The sequence below is a fragment of the Cornus florida genome, unplaced genomic scaffold (genome assembly GCF_030987335.1).
Source record: "Cornus florida cultivar Cherokee Brave unplaced genomic scaffold, ASM3098733v1 CherokeeBrave_3.0.0_Hap2_Chr08, whole genome shotgun sequence".
Lineage (NCBI taxonomy): Eukaryota > Viridiplantae > Streptophyta > Magnoliopsida > Cornales > Cornaceae > Cornus > Cornus florida.
In genome coordinates this window covers 83,047,813-83,071,425 of record NW_026775578.1, presented here as the reverse complement: position 1 = coordinate 83,071,425, position 23,613 = coordinate 83,047,813, and the positions used below count along the sequence as shown (strand labels likewise).

Here is a 23,613-nt window from a genome sequence, read left to right as displayed (position 1 = left end):
TCTTTCGTTTGGATTGACAACTTCCTTTAAGGACCGAATCATTTATACATTTTCACTTTTTCAACACTATTCACTTTTCGTCTTTTTCCCTATTTTGTCTTTTTTCCCATTGGTCACTTTTTAGCACAACCTTACTTTTCATGCTCGGAGTTGGTTTTTGGCTTCACGTGTCTTCATTCTAAGTGGTTTTCACGGAATACGTATCTTTACTTTTGTAGAAAAGTACTCTGGTTGCTCCCGGTGTTCATAGGGGCATGGATGCACAGTTCTTCAGAATCTTTTTCTTTTCATGGGGTGTTTTTCTTAAATATATTTTGAATATATTTTATTTCAGGGGTTTTTAAGAAAATATTTTTGGAAGATATTTTCATTTTGGGTCATTAGTACAATTAACCCTTTTTGGAGGAGCCATTGTGCAATTAACGAAAGTTATTGCAAAATACCCCGTTTTGAGCCTAGATCCTAGTACAGGATTCATTTTCACATTTCTTTGAGTCGTGTACTCTTAGAATTTCCTCCTGCTCGTTTTCTCCAGTTTTAGGGATTTCTGGCCCCAGTTGCCGCCGAACTTATTTGGGGCATATCTCTCTGCTCGGGACTTGCTTTTCAACGCCGTTTCTTCTATTGTTCATATTTTCTCATTTCAATTCTTTTTCATTCATGGAGTTTTGCCGTTTGAGTGCGTCTGCTCAAATTTAGGGGTAGCAATATTTGACACGACACGCTAACACGATACGAACACGACACGAGATAAGCGGGTTTGGGTTTGGGTTAATCGTGTTCGTGTCATAATCGTGTCAACACGGATTGACTCGCTAACTAAACGTGTCGTGTTTGTGTTTGACCCTATAAACACGATTATGACACGATTAACCCGATTAATTAAACGTGTCAAATAAACGTGTCGTGTTTGTGTAAAAAATAACCCATTTAGCAAAACGTGTAGAATAAATATATCGTATTCGTGTCAAAAATGACTTAAATGTGTCTTTTCGTGTCGTGTCAAGTCTTAACCCATTTATTAAACAGGTTATGCGTATCGTGTCGTGTCACACGTATAATAATCGTGTCGTGTTCGTGTCAAGGGTCTTAGACACGATTAATAATCGTGTCGTGTTTGTGTTACCCCTAATCGTGTCCATGTCATAATCGTATCGACACGAACACGACACGCCAGCACGAATTGCCACCCCTACTCAAATTCCACTTTTCTAAACCCGGCGGGGCCTTTTCGGGGTACTTTTTGAGATTTCTATAAATAGGTTGCCCTAAGTTTTAAAATCAGATTTTCCAGCCTTCTTCTCCATTTCATGGCTAGCAACCATGGCTACCCAAGGGGTTGCCACCCTTTTTTCTTCTCCTCCACTTGATTTCCTTTGTAAAAAATCTTCTGCCTTAACGTTTATCGTAGGCCTTGTCGTGCTTTACCTTTCCCCCTATTAGAATCCATTTCTGACCATTTTTGAGTTCGGGTTTCAAGTTCAAGTTTGGATTTTCATGATATCTCAAAGATTAAAGTTGCTCCCCTCGTTGTCCCCAACATAACCTAGGAGTATTGTCGGATTCAGAGCATTTTTCTTTCGGTGGGGATTTGAGATTTCATCTCAAATTGAGGTAGGGGTTACTATAGTTTATATTCTTGATGTATTGCATGCTATTGATGTTTATACAACTCATTTATATGTCTATGTATTAAATCTAGAAACTTCATTTATTTATTTTCTTGTATAAGATTTAATTCTTCCGGTTGGTTAGAGCTTGGTTTAAACATGTGGCATGATATTATATTACACTTTGATATGTTCATTGACATATATTAAATTGAGAGCTTTTGAACAAGAATTGAAGTTTTTATTTAATATTTTTTTAGAATTTTGACTTAATATTATTGATGTGCATGCCATATACTTTCACATATATTATATCAGGAATATTTGATTAGTTTTTGAAACCTTTCATTTATTTTTATTTTTCTTGTATAAAAGTTTATTTATCATGATTGTAGCTTGCATAGAAATCACTTATATTAGGTTATTAAATCAAGTCTTGACATGTTTTATAACATATTTTAATTTGAAAGCATTTGGGTGAGTTTAAAAATCTAGAGATTTTAATTAAAAGAATTAATTAAAATCTATTTAATGGTTCCATTGGCTTAATTAAGTTTTTAACTTGATATTTGTAATAACTAGGACTTGTTTACTAGCATATATTAATTTGGGATCATTTGAAATTGCTTTAGAACATTGGGATTTAAATTAGCATGATTTAATTAAATTCTACTTTATTGTTCCAATAATCTAATTAAGTTTTTGAATAGATATCGGTGATGACCGTGCTATATCCTTTAACATGTATCGAGTGAAATTTTTTTTTAACTTGATTAATTTTTCGCTGTCTTTCCAACGGTGTGCTCGGTTGCTCCCGGATCTTCCTGGATAATTACCAGTTTACCCTTTTATCTATAAGTGCTCGTTTTTCTTCGTCATGCCGTTTCTCCTTCGTCCGGACTCCAAATCATGCGATTCTTGAGTCCATCTTGATTATTTTTCGTTGTATTTCCAGTGGTGTGTTCGGTGGCACCCGAATCCATAATTTCATAAATGACTATTTTGCCCTTGGGGCTATTTTTGCTCAGTTTTTTTTACTTTCCACTTCCGCTACTTTTTTTGAGTTCTGTGACTTCATGGGAAGTCGCGGATGTGTTTCGGAAATGATATGCATTCTAGGGATGTCATTTTCATGTAAAATGACTATTTTGCCCCTGGGGGCTAAATTGTTATTTTTTTCCGATTTTTTGCTTTCGCGTCAGTCCTTATTGAGTTTTACGACCTCATGGAAGGTCCTCAAAGTGTTTTAGAGGTATGTTGTGCCTTGGGAGAATGTTGTCTTGTTTCTTACTTCCGCATTCTGGATTCGTTATAGGATCTACGTTCGTTTCATCACAGGACACGCTGACCTAAAAACTAAGGTCGTTACATGATTGAAACAATTTTCATTTTAAAATTCTAACATGTATATCTATAAATATTTAGAAATCTAGATTCCAAATTTTGAAAGGCATACATTAATTGCAAATATCAATTTTTTTTCCTTAATTACAAATATTTACAAATATCAATTTTTTATTTTTTTCATATATTAATGACAAATATCAGTATCAATTACAAATATCAATTAAAATTCACATAACGAGTGGGATAATAAATTTGTCAATAAGAAGAGGCCAAAACCCTATAACATGTGGTGCGTGGCCCTTTATTACCCAACTACCCTCCATATAGTCCCATAAATAAAATGCCCTTCACGGACTCTGTTACCACCATGCCCCAAGACAACCAAATTTTCTCTCTCTAAAATGTCACTCTCTCTCTCTAAAATGTCATTCAAATACAGGGGAAGTAGTACTAGCTTTTCAATGGCCATCACTACTGTATTCTATTTTCTTCTCATACTCTTCTCAGAAATCTCAAACTCTACAACAAGTGTTAGTGCTAGTCCTATCAAAACAGTGGTTGTGCTTGTGATGGAGAACCGTTCATTCGATCACATGCTGGGTTGGATGAAGAAGCTCAACCCCAATATCAACGGCGTCGATGGCTCCGAATCCAACCCAATCTCCACCACCAACCCGAACTCAACCCGCATTTTCTTCACTAACCAATCCCACCTCGTCGACCCGGACCCGGGTCACTCCTTTCAAGCCATCCGGGAACAGATATTTGGATCCAACACCACCTCTCTCAACCCACCGCCCATGAACGGCTTTGCGCAGCAAGCTGGGTCCATGGACCCAAACATGCCCGAAACCGTCATGAACGGGTTTGACCCGGACATGGTTGCCGTCTACAAGTCTCTGGTTTCCGAATTCGCCGTCTTCGACCGGTGGTTTGCCTCTGTTCCGGCCTCCACGCAGCCCAACCGCCTATACGTCCACTCCGCTACCTCCCATGGCGCCACCGGCAACGTGGCGGCATTGCTCGCTAAAGGGTACCCGCAGAGGACCATTTTCGATGACCTCGATGACGCCGGAATATCCTTCGGGATATACTTTCAAAACATTCCGGCCACGCTGTTTTACAGGAGCTTGAGGAAGATCAAGTATATAGGTATGGGAAATGATATACCTCTTCTTTTTTTTCGTGAACACAGCTGAAAGGAAACTTGTTAATAAATCTTATTTATTATTATTATTATTATTAATATTTTTTGTCAAATGTTAATAGCTATGTTTAATTTCATAGATAGGAGTATATACACTTTTAATTAGCTCTTAAAAGTGTCGTTTCACAATTTGTATAAAATATTCAACGTTCAAAATTCAAGTCCATTTACTTGGATAAGTATTTTTTAATTTTTAGCTTATAAAATCAATTAAGACTTAAAAGACGAGATTCACATTTAGCATTACTCATAAATAGACATTAATATACGCAATTATACTCTGCTTACTTTCTTCAATAATATAATTTTTTTATTTTTTTTTCCGGAAAGTCCAAACAAAAGGTATTACTACTTATATATTTTGTTAAAATTTAAGAAATGCCTCAATCAATTTTTTAAAATACTTCATTATATATTCTTACCCCACTGATTTTTTTTGAATTTAAAAGATATAAAGTAATCCAGCTCTCTTTTTCTCTCATTAAAAAATTTGATTTTTATGATTTTTATTTGATTTTTTAAAATTATTTATAAATTCGTTTACAATCAATGATGTCCCCCATCAACAAAATTTTTGGGTCCTGATTTTAATTGAATATGATATCAAATCTTATAAAATCAATTAGTTAGAGTATAAAATCCTAGAAAATCAATTAGTTATGGGTATTCAAGCATAATCATAATATTTTTATAGGTAGATTTCATCCGTACGACCTGTCTTTCAAGAGTGACGCGAAGAATGGGAAGTTGCCCGGTTATGTTGTGGTGGAGCAGCGGTACATGGACTCTAAGCTGGAGCCAGCAAACGATGATCATCCGTCGCACGACGTGTATCAGGGTCAGATGTTTGTGAAGGAGGTGTACGAGACGCTGAGATCAAGCCCGCAGTGGAACCAGACTCTGCTAGTGATCACCTATGATGAGCACGGCGGGTTCTATGATCATGTCCCCACACCGATGAATGGGGTCCCCAGCCCCGATGGAATCGTGGGTCCGGAGCCATTTTTGTTTGGGTTCGACCGGTTAGGGGTTAGGGTTCCTACTCTAATGGTCTCACCTTGGATTGACAAGGGTACCGGTATGTAATCTGTCCTCTTAATCCCATGCATTACTATTTTGAATTGAATTTTTCAAGGGATTGAAGAGTATTCTTTGGCCGAATACTTATAATTGGTCGTGAATGCAAAATATAAGAAGTGAGACCCTCTATTTTTTTATATCTTACATAAATAATCAATTAAGAATATTCGGTTAAAAAAATTGTGTCTAATTCTTTGGTGTAAGTATCACACTAGAGGTAATATTTACCCTCTACTTTTGTGTCGTTTTGTATTGAATTTTGCATTACTTTTTTGAATTTGAATTGATTTTAAGTTACAATTTATATAAGGAAAATGATACTTGAGTAGAAATGCTTAACGGAATAGCATGCCGATGCATGTGCATAATGCAATGTATTGGGATCCATACGAGTCCGTCCTGCATCCAAGGGTGGAGTAATGCTCGAATATTATTCGACTTAAATATTATTACTTTGTATATAAAGAAGGAAATATTTACGCTCCACTTTTATGTTATTTCACTCCTCTTAAATTTTGTGTGGACGTTGTTTTGAAGGATAATAATATGACATTTTCTTTTTCATGAGAAGTAAGTAGAGTGCAAAATAATCCTCCTTTTATATTTATCCTAACTATTAACTTGAAATGTTGCATATAAAACTCTATTATAAATTAGTGATGAAACTTCTTATATTCTATCTCTTTGATAATGACAAATCACTCACATCACACCTGAGTTTGTTTGGACTTTGAAACTTCTTCTTCACTATGAAGGAAATGCTAATTGACTTCAACCCTAGGGCTTGTTTAGCAATCGCCTCTGCTTCTTTTTTTTCTTTTTTGGCTTTAAACATTATAGTAGTGAAGTAAAAGTACAAAGTATATTTAATAACGTATGTTATTTGTTGCGATTTGAATAGTATTAAAGTGACCACTAACAGGTCAGTGGCCTAGTGGTACCAGGTCTCTATTTTCTAACGAAAGGTTAGAGGATTGAGTTTCAACCATGAGTGTATGAGTATACCAACTAAGAAAATAATAAATAAATAAATAAAAAGAAGTCAAAACCGAAAGCTCGTTCAAATACCCACACACTACATGATTACTCCCCCTTGAACAAACCTACTCACAGAATATGAACTGGTCGGGACCAGTTCAAATGCCCACACACTGCATGATTACACCCCTTGAACAAACCTACTGACAGAACACAGATATTTTTGTGACCACCACACGTTAGCTACTACGTTTTCACACTGCTTTTTTTTTTTTAAGTAGCATTGAAAAGATGTGACTAGCATAATGTCTTTTTTATTTTAGTTTTGTAATACAATGGTGATTGTATGAGATGATATTATTGACCAATCAAATAATGACACATAGCGTTAGGTGAAGGGTTCAGTCAATAAATACATTTTTACTATATTTGGGACCACTGAATCAGTGCCGTGTTAAATTTATGTGACTCTTAATAATAGAATTTAATGTACGAGTTCTCATCCCAGGGAATTAGTTTGATATATGTAAATTAAGCTTGTGATGGTTATGATTGTGATGCAGTTGTTCATGGGCCTAACGGATTGCCATTTACAACATCAGAATACGAGCATTCGTCCATTCCAGCAACAGTTAGGAAGATCTTCAACTTGTCCTCACCCTTTCTTACAAAGAGGGATGAATGGGCTGCCACCTTCGATGGCATCCTCCAAACCCGAACAGAACCTAGAACCGATTGTCCAGGTTTTTCATCTCAACTTCATTTATGTTGCGTTTGGAAATTTCGAATCAGAACTTCACATCAAACTTTAAACTAAATTTTCTACAATTTCAATTCCAGTGCACCAATTTGATGCTCGAAACACAGCTTTAATCTTATCATCCAAATTCTTATAAAAACAAAATAAATCAATGCTTCACAAGTATACAAAAGTTGTGTACGACTTGAATCTAAGTCCTTAGGTATAGAGTAGTTTTGTCATATTTGTAACTCTGTATAAATAATACTTGCCTCCACACTATTGATGTAGCATAATGACAAAATGACACGTGTTTGATTTAAAATTTAAAATTCAATTTCTGTATGAATAATACTTGCCTCCACGTTACTGATGTAACACAATGACAGAATGACACGTGTTTATTTTAAAATTTAAAATTCAAAATTGACATGTTCCCAAGGCATATGTGTTTGTTGTGTCACATTAATGGTGCCGAGGCAAATATTGCTCTTCTTGTAATATCTTCTACTAATAATTTTTATACTTAAAATTTTTGACACTCACTAATCCAGTCTCATCACTACTTGTGCTTTTCATTGCTATTTCAATAGAGCAACTCCCGACTCCGGTGCAGATCAGGCAGGGCGGAGCTAAAGAAGACGCGAAGCTTAGTGAATTCCAACAGGAGATGCTGCAGCTTGCAGCAGCACTAAAGGGCGATGATATCCTAACGAGTTATCCGAAAAATATCGGGAAAGAGATGACTGTGAAGGAAGGGAAGGAGTACATGGAGGATGCAGTGAAACGCTTTCTGGAGGCAGGACTCGCTGCTAAGAGAATGGGCGTAGACGGAGAAAACATTGTTAAAATGAGGCCCTCACTAACGACAAGAACGTCAAGAGATTCAAATCAACACCCTTAAGAGAACATTGCATTATAGGATTGGATTTGGGAGCTGAAATGTTTTTGAAAAACCTGTTGGTGAATTCTTGAACTAAAGATGTACAGAAATCCAGAATCATATGCTCGTGAAGCAAATGGCCAAAGAAATGTTGTGATGAAAATTGGCTTTGGAGTTTTCTTTAATGCACTTATTATGCTAGGTTGTTTATAGTTCATGGTCATCACGGCGTTAAAACATGCGGTATCATGAAGGGATGACGAATCTACATATAGCACTCCACCCTTCCACACCTAGTCGATGTAGGAATTGTGAACACATGTGACTCACACCAGAGCCTTGCCTCTCAAAGGCCTGCTCCCGCCCATCGAGCCTCACAATCAGTCTTGGACTATGCTAGACTACTATGAAGAATATAGCCTATGTTTGAACATTACCAAGTTTCAAAGACCAAAACCTGCAAAACACACATGATGAAAATACTTTCGACCTTCTGCTTTGGAAGGTGATGATAAAATGTGTTCTACATGCAGTACATCCAACTTGATCCGAGAAAAAGAGCCTTGTCAACGTGATTCAAACTACCATCTACCCAAATTAACATCAATCATATCAATAAAATGTTCATTTCAAACCTAAAAAACTTATACAGAGCTACAACCCAGTGATACTTCTTGCCCATCAAAATAAAAGATCGAGAATTCAAGTTTCCAAAGTAGCATGTGAGTGTGTGCATTTCTTATATATATATATAACTTGAATTTTTCACTTTTTTCCTGTCCATTAAATGGCATTTACCTTCCAATAACAATTATGTTTACATATAAGTCCTATCCTTGGACAAGTGACACCAACACTGAAGCAAACAAAAGTAATAAATTGGGGGATGGTTGTGAATTTTAATCCCAAGCTAAATAGAAGATGTCAATGTCAAATGCATTCCAAATGTAAAGGTCCGCTTAGTTTGTAATTTTGAGAATAATTTTATATTTTCAGAAAACTGAAAATACAAAACTATACAAAAAATTTTTTTTTGCTTGATTTAATTTTCTAAAAACTATTTTTTGAAAATTTATTTATAAAAATACCTATTTTCAGATAACTGTCTTTTATAGTTCTCTGAAAACAGCTTTCTATTCTCTGAATTCTTGAGAATGTTTTTAAAGTTACAAACCAAGCATGTCCTAAGATTTAGAGAAGTATTTTTTATGATATTTCTACATGAGAAGTGATTTCAAATGAGTACTGGCTAAATCTCATAGAGCTATCAGTTTCAAAATATCAAAACCCAAGTACAAAACCACTTGAAGATAATTTTCCATCTCCTTCCATTTCCAGCACCGAGTTTCTCAACAATTTCCAGAAACCTAGCATCAAGATGGAATAAGCCGGTTACAGTGCACTTCAAAACTGAAAAAAATAAAAATAAAATAAATTTAATAATTGCAGCTACACAGATTTGATTCTTTAAATGACTGCAATCTCTTCTTATTGAGCACTGTTTCCCTGCAATTCTGAGCAAAATTAGAGCAATACGAAACTAATGAACACATTAAATTGTGACGAACAATCGACATAAATCCATCACCTCAAGTTTTTTCATATTTCCAGGCACCAATAAAAGCTACATTAATCACTTCATTAGCAGCTCCTCATAGGAGGCTGCACTATAAAGACAGCCATAAACCTCAAACAAATCGTACAGCCTTCATGGTCATTCATGATTCCGAGCATCAGTTTCAGAAGGCATACCATTCTATCGTACAAATTGACTAGAAATGCAGAATCTGAGCATCAGTTTCAGGAGGCGTACCATTCTATCGTACAAATTGACTAGAAATGCAGAATCTCTCCACAATAATACTGTGTAAAAAGGTGAATCCAGCCATTCACTTCAAGGGCTGATTTGAACGGAATGAATGCGGCTAATGTCAGTCCCATTTAGCCTCAAACTTCCTGCTCAATTACAGCCTCAATGGGGAAGCCTTGCCCGACAAGCCAGAGACCAAAACACAGCTTGGGCACAAAATGAGTGTACACGCTAATGGAAGTATATTAGATTGGTGACTTTGTGAGAGTGATGCTGGCTGCATTCGTGGACACGATATCAACAATAATAGGAATTGACACAAAATATAAAAATGTCTAATAAAAATTAAAAATTCCTGCAGACGAAGTGTGATTGGCCCTATATGAAGATATATTATACTCTATCCAAGCTCGGTAAAATCCCAGCCCTCCTAGACTTCAGACAGCCCACATTGTACGTTAAGTGAACAAGCCCAAGGCAACAAAAACTTACTAATAGGCAAATGAAGCCAACAGGGATAAGAAGTATAAAAAAATAAAAACAAGTTCATTCTTTTCCTACCATGTCAGCACGTCCAAGCCATTCACATAAAGAATCATGTACAAACTTCCAGAGGGCGGTTTCAATATTTTAACCACTAGGACCACGCAAACGTTTCAACAACCACAGCTTTCTTAACCTCTCATCCAATTTTAAGAACATCTTCGCCCTCTTCTCATCAAAAGAAAGAAATTCACATGCCTCGATGATAAGATCGTCATCAAAACCTGGGATGTTCTGTACCATCTCAAATATTTCATCCAAGCACACTGACTGGTTGTTTATTGCCAAAGCATCGGCAATCCTACCAACATTTGCAGCCATGGCACTCATCATTTCTATCATTACATAGCTGTCACGTCTCTTCTTAAAAGGCTGTTTGCAATGTGACGATGAAGAACGCCTAGCTCTCGTCTGCTGGGATGACCCTTGAGTGTCGTCACCAGAATCATCCTTGCTCATTTCCTCATCAACCAAGATGTTCTGTAATGGGGTTTCTACATGCTCTTCGTTATTGAAAGTGGGATTCAAATCACCTTTGGCACCAGATGCAGACCAGCACCCATTTGCATTACCATTGTCAAGGATTAGACGCAATTCATCATAATTCTCAATAGATCTTGCCCGTAAAAATTTAGCATCAGGATGTGTCTGGAAAATGTAACATTAATTTAGAAAACTACAACTAAAGAATAAGTAAAATGAAACAGCTTTTAGGATGAATGAACTAATAATTTCCACCAATACATCTCTACAAAAATATCAAAGCTTTTCATGAGCCTTTAGAATTACTTTTCTAACAAGAATCAGTTAAAGTAAAAACTACATCTTTTTTATTTTTTAATTTTTATTCAGAAAGAGAATTTACTAAAAAGAAGAGCAAAAACTATACAGATACATGGGGCATAACCCAGGCTTAAAGGAAAGAGGACTGCCAAACAATCCAACATAACAAACATGGCAAAAAGGATGGACTTCTGACTCCAAGACTAACTTTAACCCCAAGAATTGGGTCAGAAAATAGATGCCCTGCCAAAACCCGATACACAGTAACAATGCAGCAACCACTATAAGAATTACAAAGAACCAGCAAAGCAGCCTGCTGTAGGACAACCAGATCTCAAGGTGAAGGTAAGACTGAATCAGGAATACACCATCTTCTACAAGCTTTCTGATTCTCCGTATCCAATGCCCTTCCCATTTTGGGGAGGCAAAATAAAATATAATGTATCAGGCAAAGAGGAAGAAGAATGATCAGAATTTGATTTGTCCAAGATAGCACGCCATAACTTGAAGCAATGCCAGAAAGAAAAAATGATTATCAGTTTCATAAGTCAAAAAAGATCATACTTGCAGAGTCTGTCACAAAGGGGAGGTGACAGAACATTTAGAGCTAAATGAGACATAAGAAAAGTGCCCGAGGAACCAAAGTAGATGACACCTAGGCACTTTAAGGAAGATCTAAGAGCAACCAAGCAGAGAGGAACTGAAATGGGGAGATGGAGACAATATAAGTGCATCAGGAGAAGAAGAAATAGTAACATGAGGCATAGATTGAAATAATGGCGGACAAAACTGCATCAGTGAGAGGCCAACGCGAGTCATTATGAACCATATTATCAGCAACAATCGGCCATTTGCCTAATTGTTAGGAGTATGAGTCTATAGTCTTAAGTGTTGGCAAATTTCGTAGACCAAAACACACAAATGTAGGAGACTATGCTTATTCCTTTCAACACTATGTATTTGGAAGTGATGTTTTGAGTCTAGAAGTGAAGATTTATGTTCAAGTGTGATATTCGAATGATTTGTGAAGTGTCTGAATGAAGTGAAACTAAGTATTATGCATACCTGTCTATTTAATCGAGTTCAAAGTCTTATAAACTTGATCATTCATAAACATATCTTAGAATATGCATGTTTAATTCTCAAAGGTCAGTTAATGCAGCTAAAACTGATGTATGCACTCCTAGGTTGAATATGGGTAAGTTAAACTTCAATCTAGTGGGAGAAGTATTCTGTCAATCTATACAAAAGGAAGCCTGGATCGATCGGCAGATAGTGCAACTTTGATCGGCAGGTCCAGTAGGGTTATCAATCGATGGACCTATAGCATTACTTCGATTTACAAACGCGGAAAAAGGCAATTTTGGGAATTCTTAGTGAGTTATTTTCTTATTCACTATATGAAAAGTGAGCCTCTGAATGCCTATAAATACAGAGGTTCTGTAAACCCTAAAAAGTGTGTGAAATGGTGTGTGAAAAACCGTGTGGAAAGTGTGTAAACACCATTTTTTTTTTTTGTTTCATTAGCAAGAAAGACACACACCCACTTTGCCCATTTGGGGACTCTAACTCTCACCATCCACTTTGGGAGGTAAAGGAGATACCACTAGGCCACAAGGCCCTTGGTGTGTGTAAACACCAATTATACACTGCATATATATATTATATGCATTGGGGGCTTAGTTTATGAATTCATACCATTCATAAACATATATTTTGTTTGTTTTTGTTTTTTACCACATAAGTGAAACTTCATATTTTCACACATATAACATTTGATCTTGTGAGTTTGATAAAGTGCATCGATTTATTGTTATCATACATCAAACATACTAGTCATGGTGATTTTGATGATTATTGGGTATTGATACTATTGATACTATTGCGAGTCTCCCACGTCTGTTTCAAGGTGGCTTTGTGAGATCTGCTTCTACGTACAGAGGGTCGTCGCTTTTCTTGGATGATGACTCAGTGGGCAAGAGAAGGGAGGATCTGAAGTCATGTTTGGTTGGGAAATTCGACAAAGAAGTGGGTTCTAGGGCTCAGATTGCAGATTGGGCCTCACGTGCGTGGAAAGTTTCTCCGGCGGTGGTTGTGTCGCCTTTGCCAAATTCTCTGCTCCTTTTCCGTTTTCCATCTTTGGCGGAAGCAGAGAGAGTGCTCAAGGGGGGGCGTCGTGACTGGGGGAAGGCTACGCTTTCTGTGGACTCATGGAATTTCAGGGTGGGATGCTCCGACATTTTGAAAGAGCAAGGGTTGAAGAAGGTGACGTTGTACGGTCTCCCTTTGCACCTTTGAAGTCATGCTCTTTTTGTGATGGTTGGGGATTTGTGTGGAGGTTTTATTTGGGTGGATGCTGATGAGTCTCTTGATGTTGAGAAGGTTCGGATCACAGTGTCTGACGGTCGTTCTTGCCCGCCGTTCATCTTTGTTCATGACGACTGTTTTTGCTATAAGGTGACTATTTGGGAGGAAACGCCCCCTCAACTTGTCCCGACAACTGATAGCCTGGAGGGGGGTGATGGATCTCACTTGTTGAAGGAGGTGAAGTGGCTGAGATGGACTTCAATGGGTGGAAAGGGGATGGCTGAATTTCGACGTTGGAAGAAATGGAGGGATGATCTATGGGATCGTAACACAGCGTGTTTTAGACGGATTTTCACTTAGAGAAGGCGAGAAAGGTCTTCTTCTTTGTCGGTTGGTGGCCCGAATTTTCAGAGGGGTGACAGGGCTGGTTTTGGCCGCCAGTGTTAGAAACGGGATAGGAACCTTTTTGGAGGTGGCTTTCACGCGCAGATGGAGCGTGGGTGAGGGAGAAAAGATTCCCTTACACGTGGTTGGCGCAGAGGTGAGAACCGTTCTAAATGGGTTACAGCTGGTTCATTTTCAAACTCCTTTGTGAAGCCAAGAACGGATAAGTTGTCATCATGTGTTGGTGGGCTTGCTATTGGGCCAATGATTGGTGATTTGGCTGAGCAGGATCAGGTTCCTTGCGGGCCAGTTTTTGGGCCTTCTTGTTCTAAAGAGCTTAGATCATCGTTGTGTGGGCCTATTAAAGGAAAGGAGACCCATGTTGAGGTCAATTGTTACTCGGAAGGTCATTCAGATGTTGGGGGCTGCAAATTTTTGACTGGGCCAAATTCTGTGCCTGTTGACCCTAGGCCGTTTTGTTCTGGACTGATTGTGGCGAACCGTTTTGGTCCACTCTCTTCTAATGATGGTCCGTCCCAAGGCACTGACTGAGATTGAAGAAAAAGATCCTTCTCCCTACCTTCCGAAGAAAGTGGACTCGCAAGGAGAAACAAAAATGGATCTCTCGTTTAGATTTTGTCCCAAGTAAGTTGGACTCTGTGAAAAGCTCTTAGCCTTTGTTTCCTTCCTATTCTACCCGTCTTCCTCTTCTGGATTGTCGAGGACTTGCTCGGAGAGTTTGATGAGGCCGGTGCCCTCTGTTTCATCGGTTTTGGAGGATGGATTGAAGATTGGGCAGAAGGAGTTGCTTGGGGGTTTTCAGGTGGAGGGGTTGGGATCTTCTCGGCCGGTGGTTTGGAAAGGAGAGAGTGTCACAGTTTGTGTGGGACGTGATGTGAAAATTCGGCTAAATGATGCTTCTGCGACTGTGTTATTGAGTGAGTTGCGGACTCATTTAGCCTTTTAAGGCTTTCAAAGTGGGTCGACTGGCCTTTGTCTGCAGAGGATTGTGGGACCTCGCTGGTTTCTTGCTCACCTCCCTCGTTGGTTTTTGAGGATGTTGATGGTGGGTCGGTTTCTTCTGTTAATGAGGATTTGGGGTTGATTCAGTGGAATGGTAGTGAGACGGATTTTGATGTTTTTGCTCCTTTGGCTGTTGTTTAACCGGAAGAGGATATTGTTGCTGGAAATGTTTTTGAAGCAGGGAAGGCTGATGTGGAGGAGGATTGGATGAGGGAGAAGGGTGTTGAGATTGGCTCTTTGTTAGGAGTCTCTTTTGAAGGCAGAATGGAGGAGGCGACAAATTTGTTTCTTGAGATTCTGAATTCTCAGCAGATGGAAAGAATGGGTTGTAAGGGGAGGAGAGGAAGTTTTCCAGTGGGGGTGGAGGAGAGGGGAGGGTTGAGCCCAACGGCACTTGTCACTTATGAAAGGGGGAGCAAGGGTTCTAGGGAGGGGCGGACAGGGGGGGGGGGGGGGGGGGGGGGGGAGCGGTTTGCTTTGGATGCAATTGGCTCTGCGGGGGGTGTTCTTGTGATGTGGCTAACCGGTGGGTATCTATGTTGGACTCTCAGGTTGGGCTTTTCTCTGCTTCCTGCATTTTCTCTGTGGTGGAGGATAATTTCCGTTGGGTGTTCTTTGGCATTTATGGTCCTACTGAGGACAGCGAGCGTCATTTGCTTTGGGATGAGTTGGGAGAGGTTCATAGGGGTTGGTCGCTGCCTTGGTGTATTGGTGGGGATTTCAATGTTGTTCGTTCTCCTTTTGAGCGATCGACGGGAGGTAGGTGGACGGTTGATATGGAATCTTTTTCGGAGTTCATTGACGTTTTTAGATTGATTGATCTGCCTTTGGTGGGTGGGCCTTTCACTTGGTCCAGTGGTCGTTCTCCTCCTACCATCTCTCGACTTGATAGATTTCTTGTGTCAAGCGATTGGGAGGAGCACCTTTCGGATGTTGTTCAGGCCACTTTGGCTCGCCCTGTATCTGACCATGTTCCGTTGATGTTGGATTGTGGTGGGCTGCGTAATAGAAGATCCCCTTTTCGATTTGAGAACATATGGCTGAGGGCTGAGGGGTTTCTGGAGCAAGTTCGTTCTTGGTGGATGGGGTATTGTGTGGCAGGCACCCCTAGTCACTCTCTCGCAGGTAAGCTGCGGTTCTTGAAGAATGATCTTAAGGTTTGGAACAAAGAGGTTTTCGGTAATCTTGTGTGGAGGAAGAATCGGGTTTTTGCTGAGATTGCTGATATTAATTGTTTGGAGGGTCAGGGCACTTTGGCGGGCTCCTTTAAAATTAGGAGAGTGGAGTGTCAGGCGGAGTTTGCAGATATTGTTGTCTTGGAAGAAATCTCGTGGAGGCAAAAGTCTAGAGCTTTGTGGCTCAAGGAAGGTGACAATAATACGAAATTTTTTCATAAACTTGCCAACGCTCATAGAAGGGGCAACCATATTGGGAGGATTCGGGTGGATGGGGAGGTTTTTTGTAAGGAGGAGGAGATTTGTAAGGGTTTTACTGATTTCTTTTCTATGTTGTTCACTGAACCGGATGGTTGGAGACCCTTGCTGGCTGGGCTTCATTTTAACTCTATTTCGAGTGAGGAGTGTTCCATTTTGGAGGTGCCTTTCTCTAAAGAGGAAGTTTTGTCAGATTTGAAAAGTTGTAACGGGGATAAAGCCCCAGGTCCTGATGGGTTTTCAATGAGTTTCCTTTGAGAGCGCTGGGAGGTGGTCAAAGAGGATGTGATGGGTTCTTTTCACGCTTTCCATGCTCATGGCTCTTTTGAGAAGAGTTTGAATGCTGCTTTCATTGCCATCATTCCGAAAAAGGGAGGAGCGTTTGATGTTAAGGATTTTCGTCCTCTTTGCTTGGTGGGATGTTTGTACAAGTTAATTGCTAAAGTCTTGGCCTCAAGGTTGAGGAAGGTTCTGGATGGCGTCATCTCAGACTTTCAGAATGCTTTTGTGGGAGGTCGTCAGATTTTGGATTCAGTTCTTATAACCAGTGAATGTGTGGACTCCAGGTTGAGCAGTGGGGTTCCGGGTGTTTTATGCAAGCTGGACATTGAGAAGGCGTACGACCATGTGAGTTGGAGCTTTCTCATTTACTTGATGGAGAGGATGGGGTTCAAGAGTCGGTGGAGGAGATGGATTCTTTTTTGTATCTCTAGTGCTCGCTTCTCTATCCTTGTGAATGGAGCTCCGACGAGGTTTTTCTCTAGTTCAAGGGGTTTGAGACAGGGGGATCCACTTTCCCCTTTCCTTTTCCTTTTTGTGATGGAGGCTCTCAGCAGATCACTGAAAAAGGCTGTTGAGCTTGGCTTTCTAAGAGGTTTTTGGGTGGGCAGAGATGTTGCTAGTCAATTGGAGATCTCTCACTTGATGTTTGCAGATGATACCTTAGTTCTTTGTGATGCCGATGCGTCCAAGCAAAGACATTTGAGATGCGTTTTAGTTTGGTTCCAAGTTGTCTCTGGGCTTAAGGTGAATGTCGGAAAGAGTGTTTTAGTGTCGGTTGGGGATGTTCCTGATATAGAGATGTTTGCTCAGATCCTTGGATGTCGCACTGGTTCTTTCCCCATCTCTTACTTAGGTTTACCTCTGGGAGCCTCTTCGAGATGTGTGAGGACCTGGGATCCGGTGGTGGATAGATTTGAGAAGAGACTAGCGGGTTAGAAGAAACAGTACCTCTCCAAGGGGGGACGGGTCACTCTGATTAAGAGCACCCTTTTTTGCCTCCCAACTTATTTCATCTCTTTCAGATTCCTTCGTCTGTGGCTGAGAGAATTGAGAGTTTGCAGCGTAATTTTCTTTTTTTTGGGGGGGGGGGGGGGGGGGGGAGTTCAAGTATCATTTGGTTCGCTGGGAGCAAGTGTGCTGTCCTTTACGGAATGGAGGTCTAGGGATTAGAAGGTTGTTGCCTTTCAATAGGGCCCTTCTTGGGAAATGGCTTTGGAGATTTGGGGTGGAGAGGCATTGACTCTGGAGGAGAGTTATTGCTAGCAAATTTGGGGAGAGCAGTGGACGGTGGAGTTCCCTTGAGGTGCGTGGTCCTAGGGGGGTGGGGGTTTGGACTTGCATCCGAAAGGGGTGGGACACCTTTAGCAAACATGTTCGTTTTCGGATCAGAGATGGTAGGAGGATCAGATTTTGGGAGGACCTTTGGTGGTGCATTTGGCTCGAGAGGAATCGGAGATACTTCGAGGGAAAGGAGAGGCCTATGTCTGTGCTCAAATTCTCCATTATTTCTATTCTCTTTTGTTCGGTTTCAGGGAGATATTATCGTTCTATTGATAGATTGTTATTTTTTTGGCCTCTTTAAAGGCTTGAGGCTTTTTGTGGCCTTTTGTTTCTTTGGGATTCGCTTCCCTTTTGAGCGCTTTTTAATAAAATCTTATTTATCAAAAAAAAAGATGTACAGGTTGGACGACTTGTCAAAGATTGTTCTATGAAGAAGCAAGGTTTGATTGTACTGAATCGCTGTAAGATAGATTGGCTGAAATGTGACCTGAAGAGATCTTTTGGAGTGTGTTGGAGTAAAGCAATTGGTTTGTGTAGCAAACAATTGGGTTGAAACAAGCATTGACGATTTGGTGTTTTGCCGAGTCTGGAGATTGAACTAGAGTTCATAGGGTTGATCGGATCTAAGGTTGTATCTCTTTCTTCATAATGGAATGATTTGTTGGACTTGGTCCTCCGTGATTTTTTATCTACCAATTGGGTAGGTCTTTCCACATAAAATATGATTTGCATTCTAACTTTACTCATCGCACTTTATATTGCTTTGTTTATTTATAAGGGTAAAGTGCAATAAACCCCCCCCCCCCCCCAATCTTTACTCTCTTTCCCAAGAAACCCCCCTGAACTTCTATTTTTACAGTAAACCCTTTAAACTATTCGATTTTTTGCAAAAAACACTCGCGTCACTATTCCGTTTGGTTTTTCCGGTTAAACTTGACAATTTTACCCTCATTTACCATTAGAATATACAAGGGTAAAGTGCAAATAACCCCCTGAACTATGTCCAAATTTACAAATAACCCCCCGGAGCTATATTTTGTCATAACGCCCCATGAATTATCACATTTCTTGTCAAATGACCATAATGCCCTTCCTTATTGAATTACACTTAATATTTTTTTTCATAAAATAAATACAAACAAAATTTTTTTTTCCTAGTTGGTTGGTACTCACACACACTTGTCTCTTTTGAGACTTGAATCCCTGACCTCCTTTTGGGAGGTAAGAGGTGATACCGCTAGGCCACTGGCCCGTTGGTAAATACAAACAAAATTATACTATTTTAATGACATATTTCCCATCAAATGTGCATAAATTTACCATTAATTGTTGAAATTAACTTTTTTTAATAAAAAGCTTAAGTAGAAATTTTTTATTTTTCATGAATATACGGTATGAAAACAAGGTATTTTTAATTTAAGTAATTTCTTACTTTTTTATTAATATATTGTATTTAAAAAAAAGAATTTTTTTCTCTGCAAAGAAGTTTAAATTGAGTATACTAAATTTTACTTTAAATAGTAAAGTTTTAACAATGAATTAATCATTTTAGAAAATGGCTAAATTAGATGGAAGTTACAACAATGTATTTTATTTTATTTTATTTTTTCCCATTATTATGATAAATTGATATAAATAATAAAATTAAGGTAAATTTATTTATTTATTTTTTTTATAAGATAAATGGTATAATTAATAATTAGATAAGGAAAGGATAATAAAGATAATTTAATAAGAAATGACCAATTTAATAAGAATGGGTAAAATTATTTTTTGTGATGGGTATATCCTAGTTTAAAAGGGGTTGCTTGTAGTTTAGGGGGGGTTTTTTTGCAAAAGGGCAATAGTTCAAGGGGATTTTTTGCAATCAAATGAGGTCATTTTACTGAAGGGTAATTTGGTAATCTAATATCTTTGGTGACCTCCGGTGATGGAAAATTTTGATTTTGTCCTTAAATTGCACTTTTTAAATAGTTCAGGGGGCACTACTTAGTTCGAGGGGGTTTCTTGAGAGAGAGAGTAATGATTAGGGGGGTTTATTGCACTTTATCCTATTTTATAATGATTAGGGGGGTTTATTGCACTTTATCCTATTTTATAATGATGAGTATGTTTATTTTATCAAGCATGATTGTATGTTCTGAATGTTGAGTTATACGCTTTGTGGACTGGACTTCATTAGATGTTTTAGGGTGGATAGAGACCTGGCTATTTAGCTGGAGGTTTCCCATGTACTGTTTGTTGATGACACCTTAGTGATCTATGATGCGGATGAGGCTCCGATGAGGCATTTACGATGTGTCATAGTTTGCTTTCATGTTGTTTCTGGTCTGAAAGTTAATGTCGGGAACAGAGTGTTGGTTCCAGTGGGAGAGGTGGTGGATCTCTCTCTCTTGACTGATACTCTGGGTGTGGTGTTGATCACTTTCCATAGGTGTTTGAGCCCCAGTAGTTGAGAGGGTTGAGAGGAGGCTGGCAGGGTGTAAGCAGCAGCATCTCTCAAAGGGTGGGAAGCTTACCCTTTTGAAGAGCACACTTCCGCATAGTTGTTAAAGGCGCGTCTAAGGTGCGAGGCACATCATGGCACACCCTTTGTGCTTGGGCATAGCCCAAGTAGTTCGACTTCAACAAGGGGCGCGCGTGCGCCTGATTTAAGTGTCATCTGTTTTTTCAATTTCCCTACCTACTTGTTTCATGCTTGTGTATTGTCTCCTATGAGTGAAATTCTATAACAGTAAAAGTTTTCTAGTAGTGTTATTCTATATCAGTGTCAGTTTACTAATAGTGAAATTCTATACAAGTGAGAGTTTACTAATAGTGAACTTCGATAACAGTGAAAGTTATATAACAGTTATTAAGAATAATAAATAAATAAATAAAGTTTGACAAACCAAGACTCTTAGTATTAGATCTCTTAGTCAAAGCATCAAAAAAGTCCAAACATAATGAAAGGAGAATATAACGTGGAAAGAGTTGGAAGGTAATAAAGGAACGACTTTTAGAGAAAAAAATTTACAAGAAAATGCAATGGGATTGAAAGGAAAATAAAAATAACTTGGGGTCCAACATGGCGGGTTGTATCAAGAATGTAGGAGAAACTAAAGGAAAGAAATTTATTAAAAAAGAAATATGGTGGTGGAATTATGAAATACAACAAGCAATAAAAAATAAAACAAGAGTCTTAAAAAAAAAAAAAAAAACACAAGAGGATTTAGAAAGGGGGGGTGGGAATTGAAGTTAAAAAGATGGTAGCCAAAGCTAAACAAGATGCACTAAATAACATATATGAAAAGTTAGAAGCAAAAGAAGGTGAAATAGCTATTTACAAGTTGGCAAAGAATAGAAAGAGGATGAGGAAATACATGGATCAAGTTATGTGTATTAAGTATATGGATCAAACAATATTAGTAAAAGATAAAAATATATTAAAACGATGGAACAATTACTAAATGAGAAATATACTAGAGAAGTTGTAAATAACGAACATCACATAGGGGGTGCTTTAATGATTGTTTGAGGGGGTTGAGTTAGGTAAATAGAACCTATTAATGTAACTAATTCTGGGAGATATTGTAAATCTATAGAGGAATTAGTTGATTTTTTAGGTTCTTTGTGTCCTTAGGGCCTCCTCGGCCTTTGGCCTATGTGTAGCTTTTGGGATGTGTTTCTCTTTTGAAAGCTTTCTAATACAAAAAAAACATACTAGCAGGCTAGGGTGAGAGTGTTCTTAAGATCCACTGATGAAAAAGTTTGGCCATTACTTAAAACTGGCTGAATCCAACTGTGAAAACGCCGGAACTTAAAGAGCAAGACTTTGGCTAAACCTAAGCTATAACGGTCCAAAACAAATAAGAGATAAGCAACGCCAACTCTAAAAGTATTAATACCAATTTTAATTCACTTACGTCGTCTAAATTAGCTAGAATTTCGATGAGTGCTACATGAAAGAAGCATGGGGTATTTGAAAGGTTACATACAAAAGGACCTCAACTGTCAATTCTCAAAATTAGAAATGCTTACTACTAAAACTATTAGGGTGGAAGAAGATGAAATGCTTGAAAATTCTTGAGACTCAAAGAAATTGTTAAGAGTAACTTATCAAAAAAAAAAAAAAAAATGTTAGGAGTAACTTTAACCTACGTGAGAGAATTTTAGAGCACAAAGTGGCTAAAAAAGTTTTGAGATCTTTGCCTATTAGATTTCAACCTAAAGTCACTGTAATAAAAATAAATATATAAAATTAAATTAAATAAATAAAAAAAGATGTTGATAAGATTAAAGTAGAAGAATTAATAGGCTAACTTCAGACATAAAATCTTGACTACCCCAATGTAAAAAGAACAAAACAATTACATTACAGATCGGAGATATTGTGTGTGTGACTGGGGATAAAATTGATCAGGTTTTACCTGATCTCATCCAAACTAAGCTCATTTTAGTATGGCTTGTTTGGAATACACATGGATTATAGGGGTAGGATATGAATTCTGTCCAAAGGATCCTACTCAGATATTGTGGATCTAGACATGGATCCTAATATTATAATATGGATATGACTTGGATTTACATGGATCCACTACGGATCCACTCCATTACGAAGCCTACTTGACCCACCTACACTTAATGTCAATCCTTGTGTCCCCTTTAAGCTCCACCTATATCAATATATTCAAACATCATAGCTCTATCCTTCTTGAAGCACTTACAAAAGCCCAAGAAATTCACTGGGCCACAATTATTTGCATCAATGCCTCATTAGATTCTTGTACTTCACCTCTTAGGAGGAGCTCCTCTAACATGTAAACCCTAGACTAAAAAGAGCTCATGATTTAACATTCCACAGGGACCACCACATCCTTACCATTCACCTCTGCCTAAGAAGCACGGACACGGATACGGCGACACGGCAAATCCAAAAAAATCAGGGCACGAACACAGCGAGGACACGGCAAATAGTATATATATATATATATGTATATATGATGTAGTACTTTAAAAATTACTGTGTTACTATTTTTCATCAACCTCACAATGAAAAAAAAAACACAAATCATAACTCATAACTAATAAACTATAAAAGAACAGTGTTGTAGAGTTATAAAACCAAATAAAAAAACAAGACATTAGAATAATAACTATTATCATTTAATCATCATTGCAACTTTACTCCAAATACAAAAGCATAGACAGAAAGGACTATTAACATTTATGACTGTTTAACATTCAGGACTTTACTGTTAGCACTTAACATTCACAAAAACCTAAAGGCTAGTCCCCAAAAAAGATACAAAAACAAGTCAATGTACTATCATCTATTGCCATCCATCATTTGACCTAGGACTTTTACCATTTACAATACCAAAAGGGTAGTACAAAACAAAAAACATAACACATCAGCATTTAAAAAAAAAAAATTCCAGACACGCGGAGTGTCCGTGCCGTGTCCGTGTCCGCGTCCGCGGAGTGTCCGTGCCGTGTCCGAAAATTAATAAAAAATAAAAAATTCCAGACACATTTTTTGGTGTATCCGACACGTGTCGGGGCGTGTCCGACGCGTGTCCGTGTCCGTGTCGAACACGTATCGGACACGGATTCTTCGTCCATTTTGGAGTGTCCGTGCTTCCTAGGTCCTCTTCTATCTGTGAACCCAACTCCAATAGAATAGAACCATTCCCAATATTTTCTGAATCAAGAAAATCTGTACCCATCCATCTCTTAATACCCCTCATTGCTACTAAGAATGCGTAGTCCTCATTATCCGATCTATAATTAAAACCCTTCCTTCTAGATTGTTCCTTCCTTCATCCGGGGAGCCCCCTACCCCATAAACTTAAAGCTTTTTCACCTAATCTCCCATCAAACCCTCATGGCTCTTAAAGGACGATACCATATCCCAAAATTTTAGGGAGTTCGATTCGAACCC

General features: G+C 38.4%; 2 protein-coding genes across 3 annotated transcripts in view; one reads left to right on the top strand and one right to left on the bottom strand.

Annotated features, from left to right (window-relative positions):
- The first annotated feature begins 3,304 nt into the window (after window positions 1-3,304).
- On the top strand, window positions 3,305-8,027 carry LOC132268218 (non-specific phospholipase C2). The gene is made up of 4 exons (XM_059769021.1): window positions 3,305-4,109; window positions 4,859-5,242; window positions 6,786-6,965; window positions 7,555-8,027. The coding sequence occupies exons 1-4, from the start codon at window positions 3,359-3,361 to the stop codon at window positions 7,863-7,865; spliced, it is 1,626 nt and encodes a 541-aa protein (XP_059625004.1). The 5' UTR covers window positions 3,305-3,358; the 3' UTR covers window positions 7,866-8,027.
- Window positions 8,028-9,980: 1,953 nt separating this feature from the next.
- Window positions 9,981-23,613, bottom strand: part of LOC132268219 (L10-interacting MYB domain-containing protein-like) — a 31,812-nt gene continuing 18,179 nt past the window's right edge. For both annotated transcript variants that reach the window (XM_059769023.1, XM_059769022.1), the window contains exon 4: window positions 9,981-10,845. In XM_059769023.1, the coding sequence (XP_059625006.1) occupies window positions 10,285-10,845 (561 nt within the window). In that variant the 3' untranslated portion in view covers window positions 9,981-10,284. The remainder of the gene's footprint in view (window positions 10,846-23,613) is intronic.

What these genes read in the sequence shown, in the direction of transcription:
- LOC132268218 (XM_059769021.1), top strand. Translation starts at nt 3,359, where the DNA reads ATGTCACTCTCTCTCTCTAAAATGTCATTCAAATACAGGGGAAGTAGT. An exon ending in GAGGAAGATCAAGTATATAG is followed by an intron (nt 4,110 to 4,858) that starts GTATGGGAAATG and finishes ATATTTTTATAG; the next exon opens with GTAGATTTCATCCGTACGAC. An exon ending in ACCTAGAACCGATTGTCCAG is followed by an intron (nt 6,966 to 7,554) that starts GTTTTTCATCTC and finishes CTATTTCAATAG; the next exon opens with AGCAACTCCCGACTCCGGTG.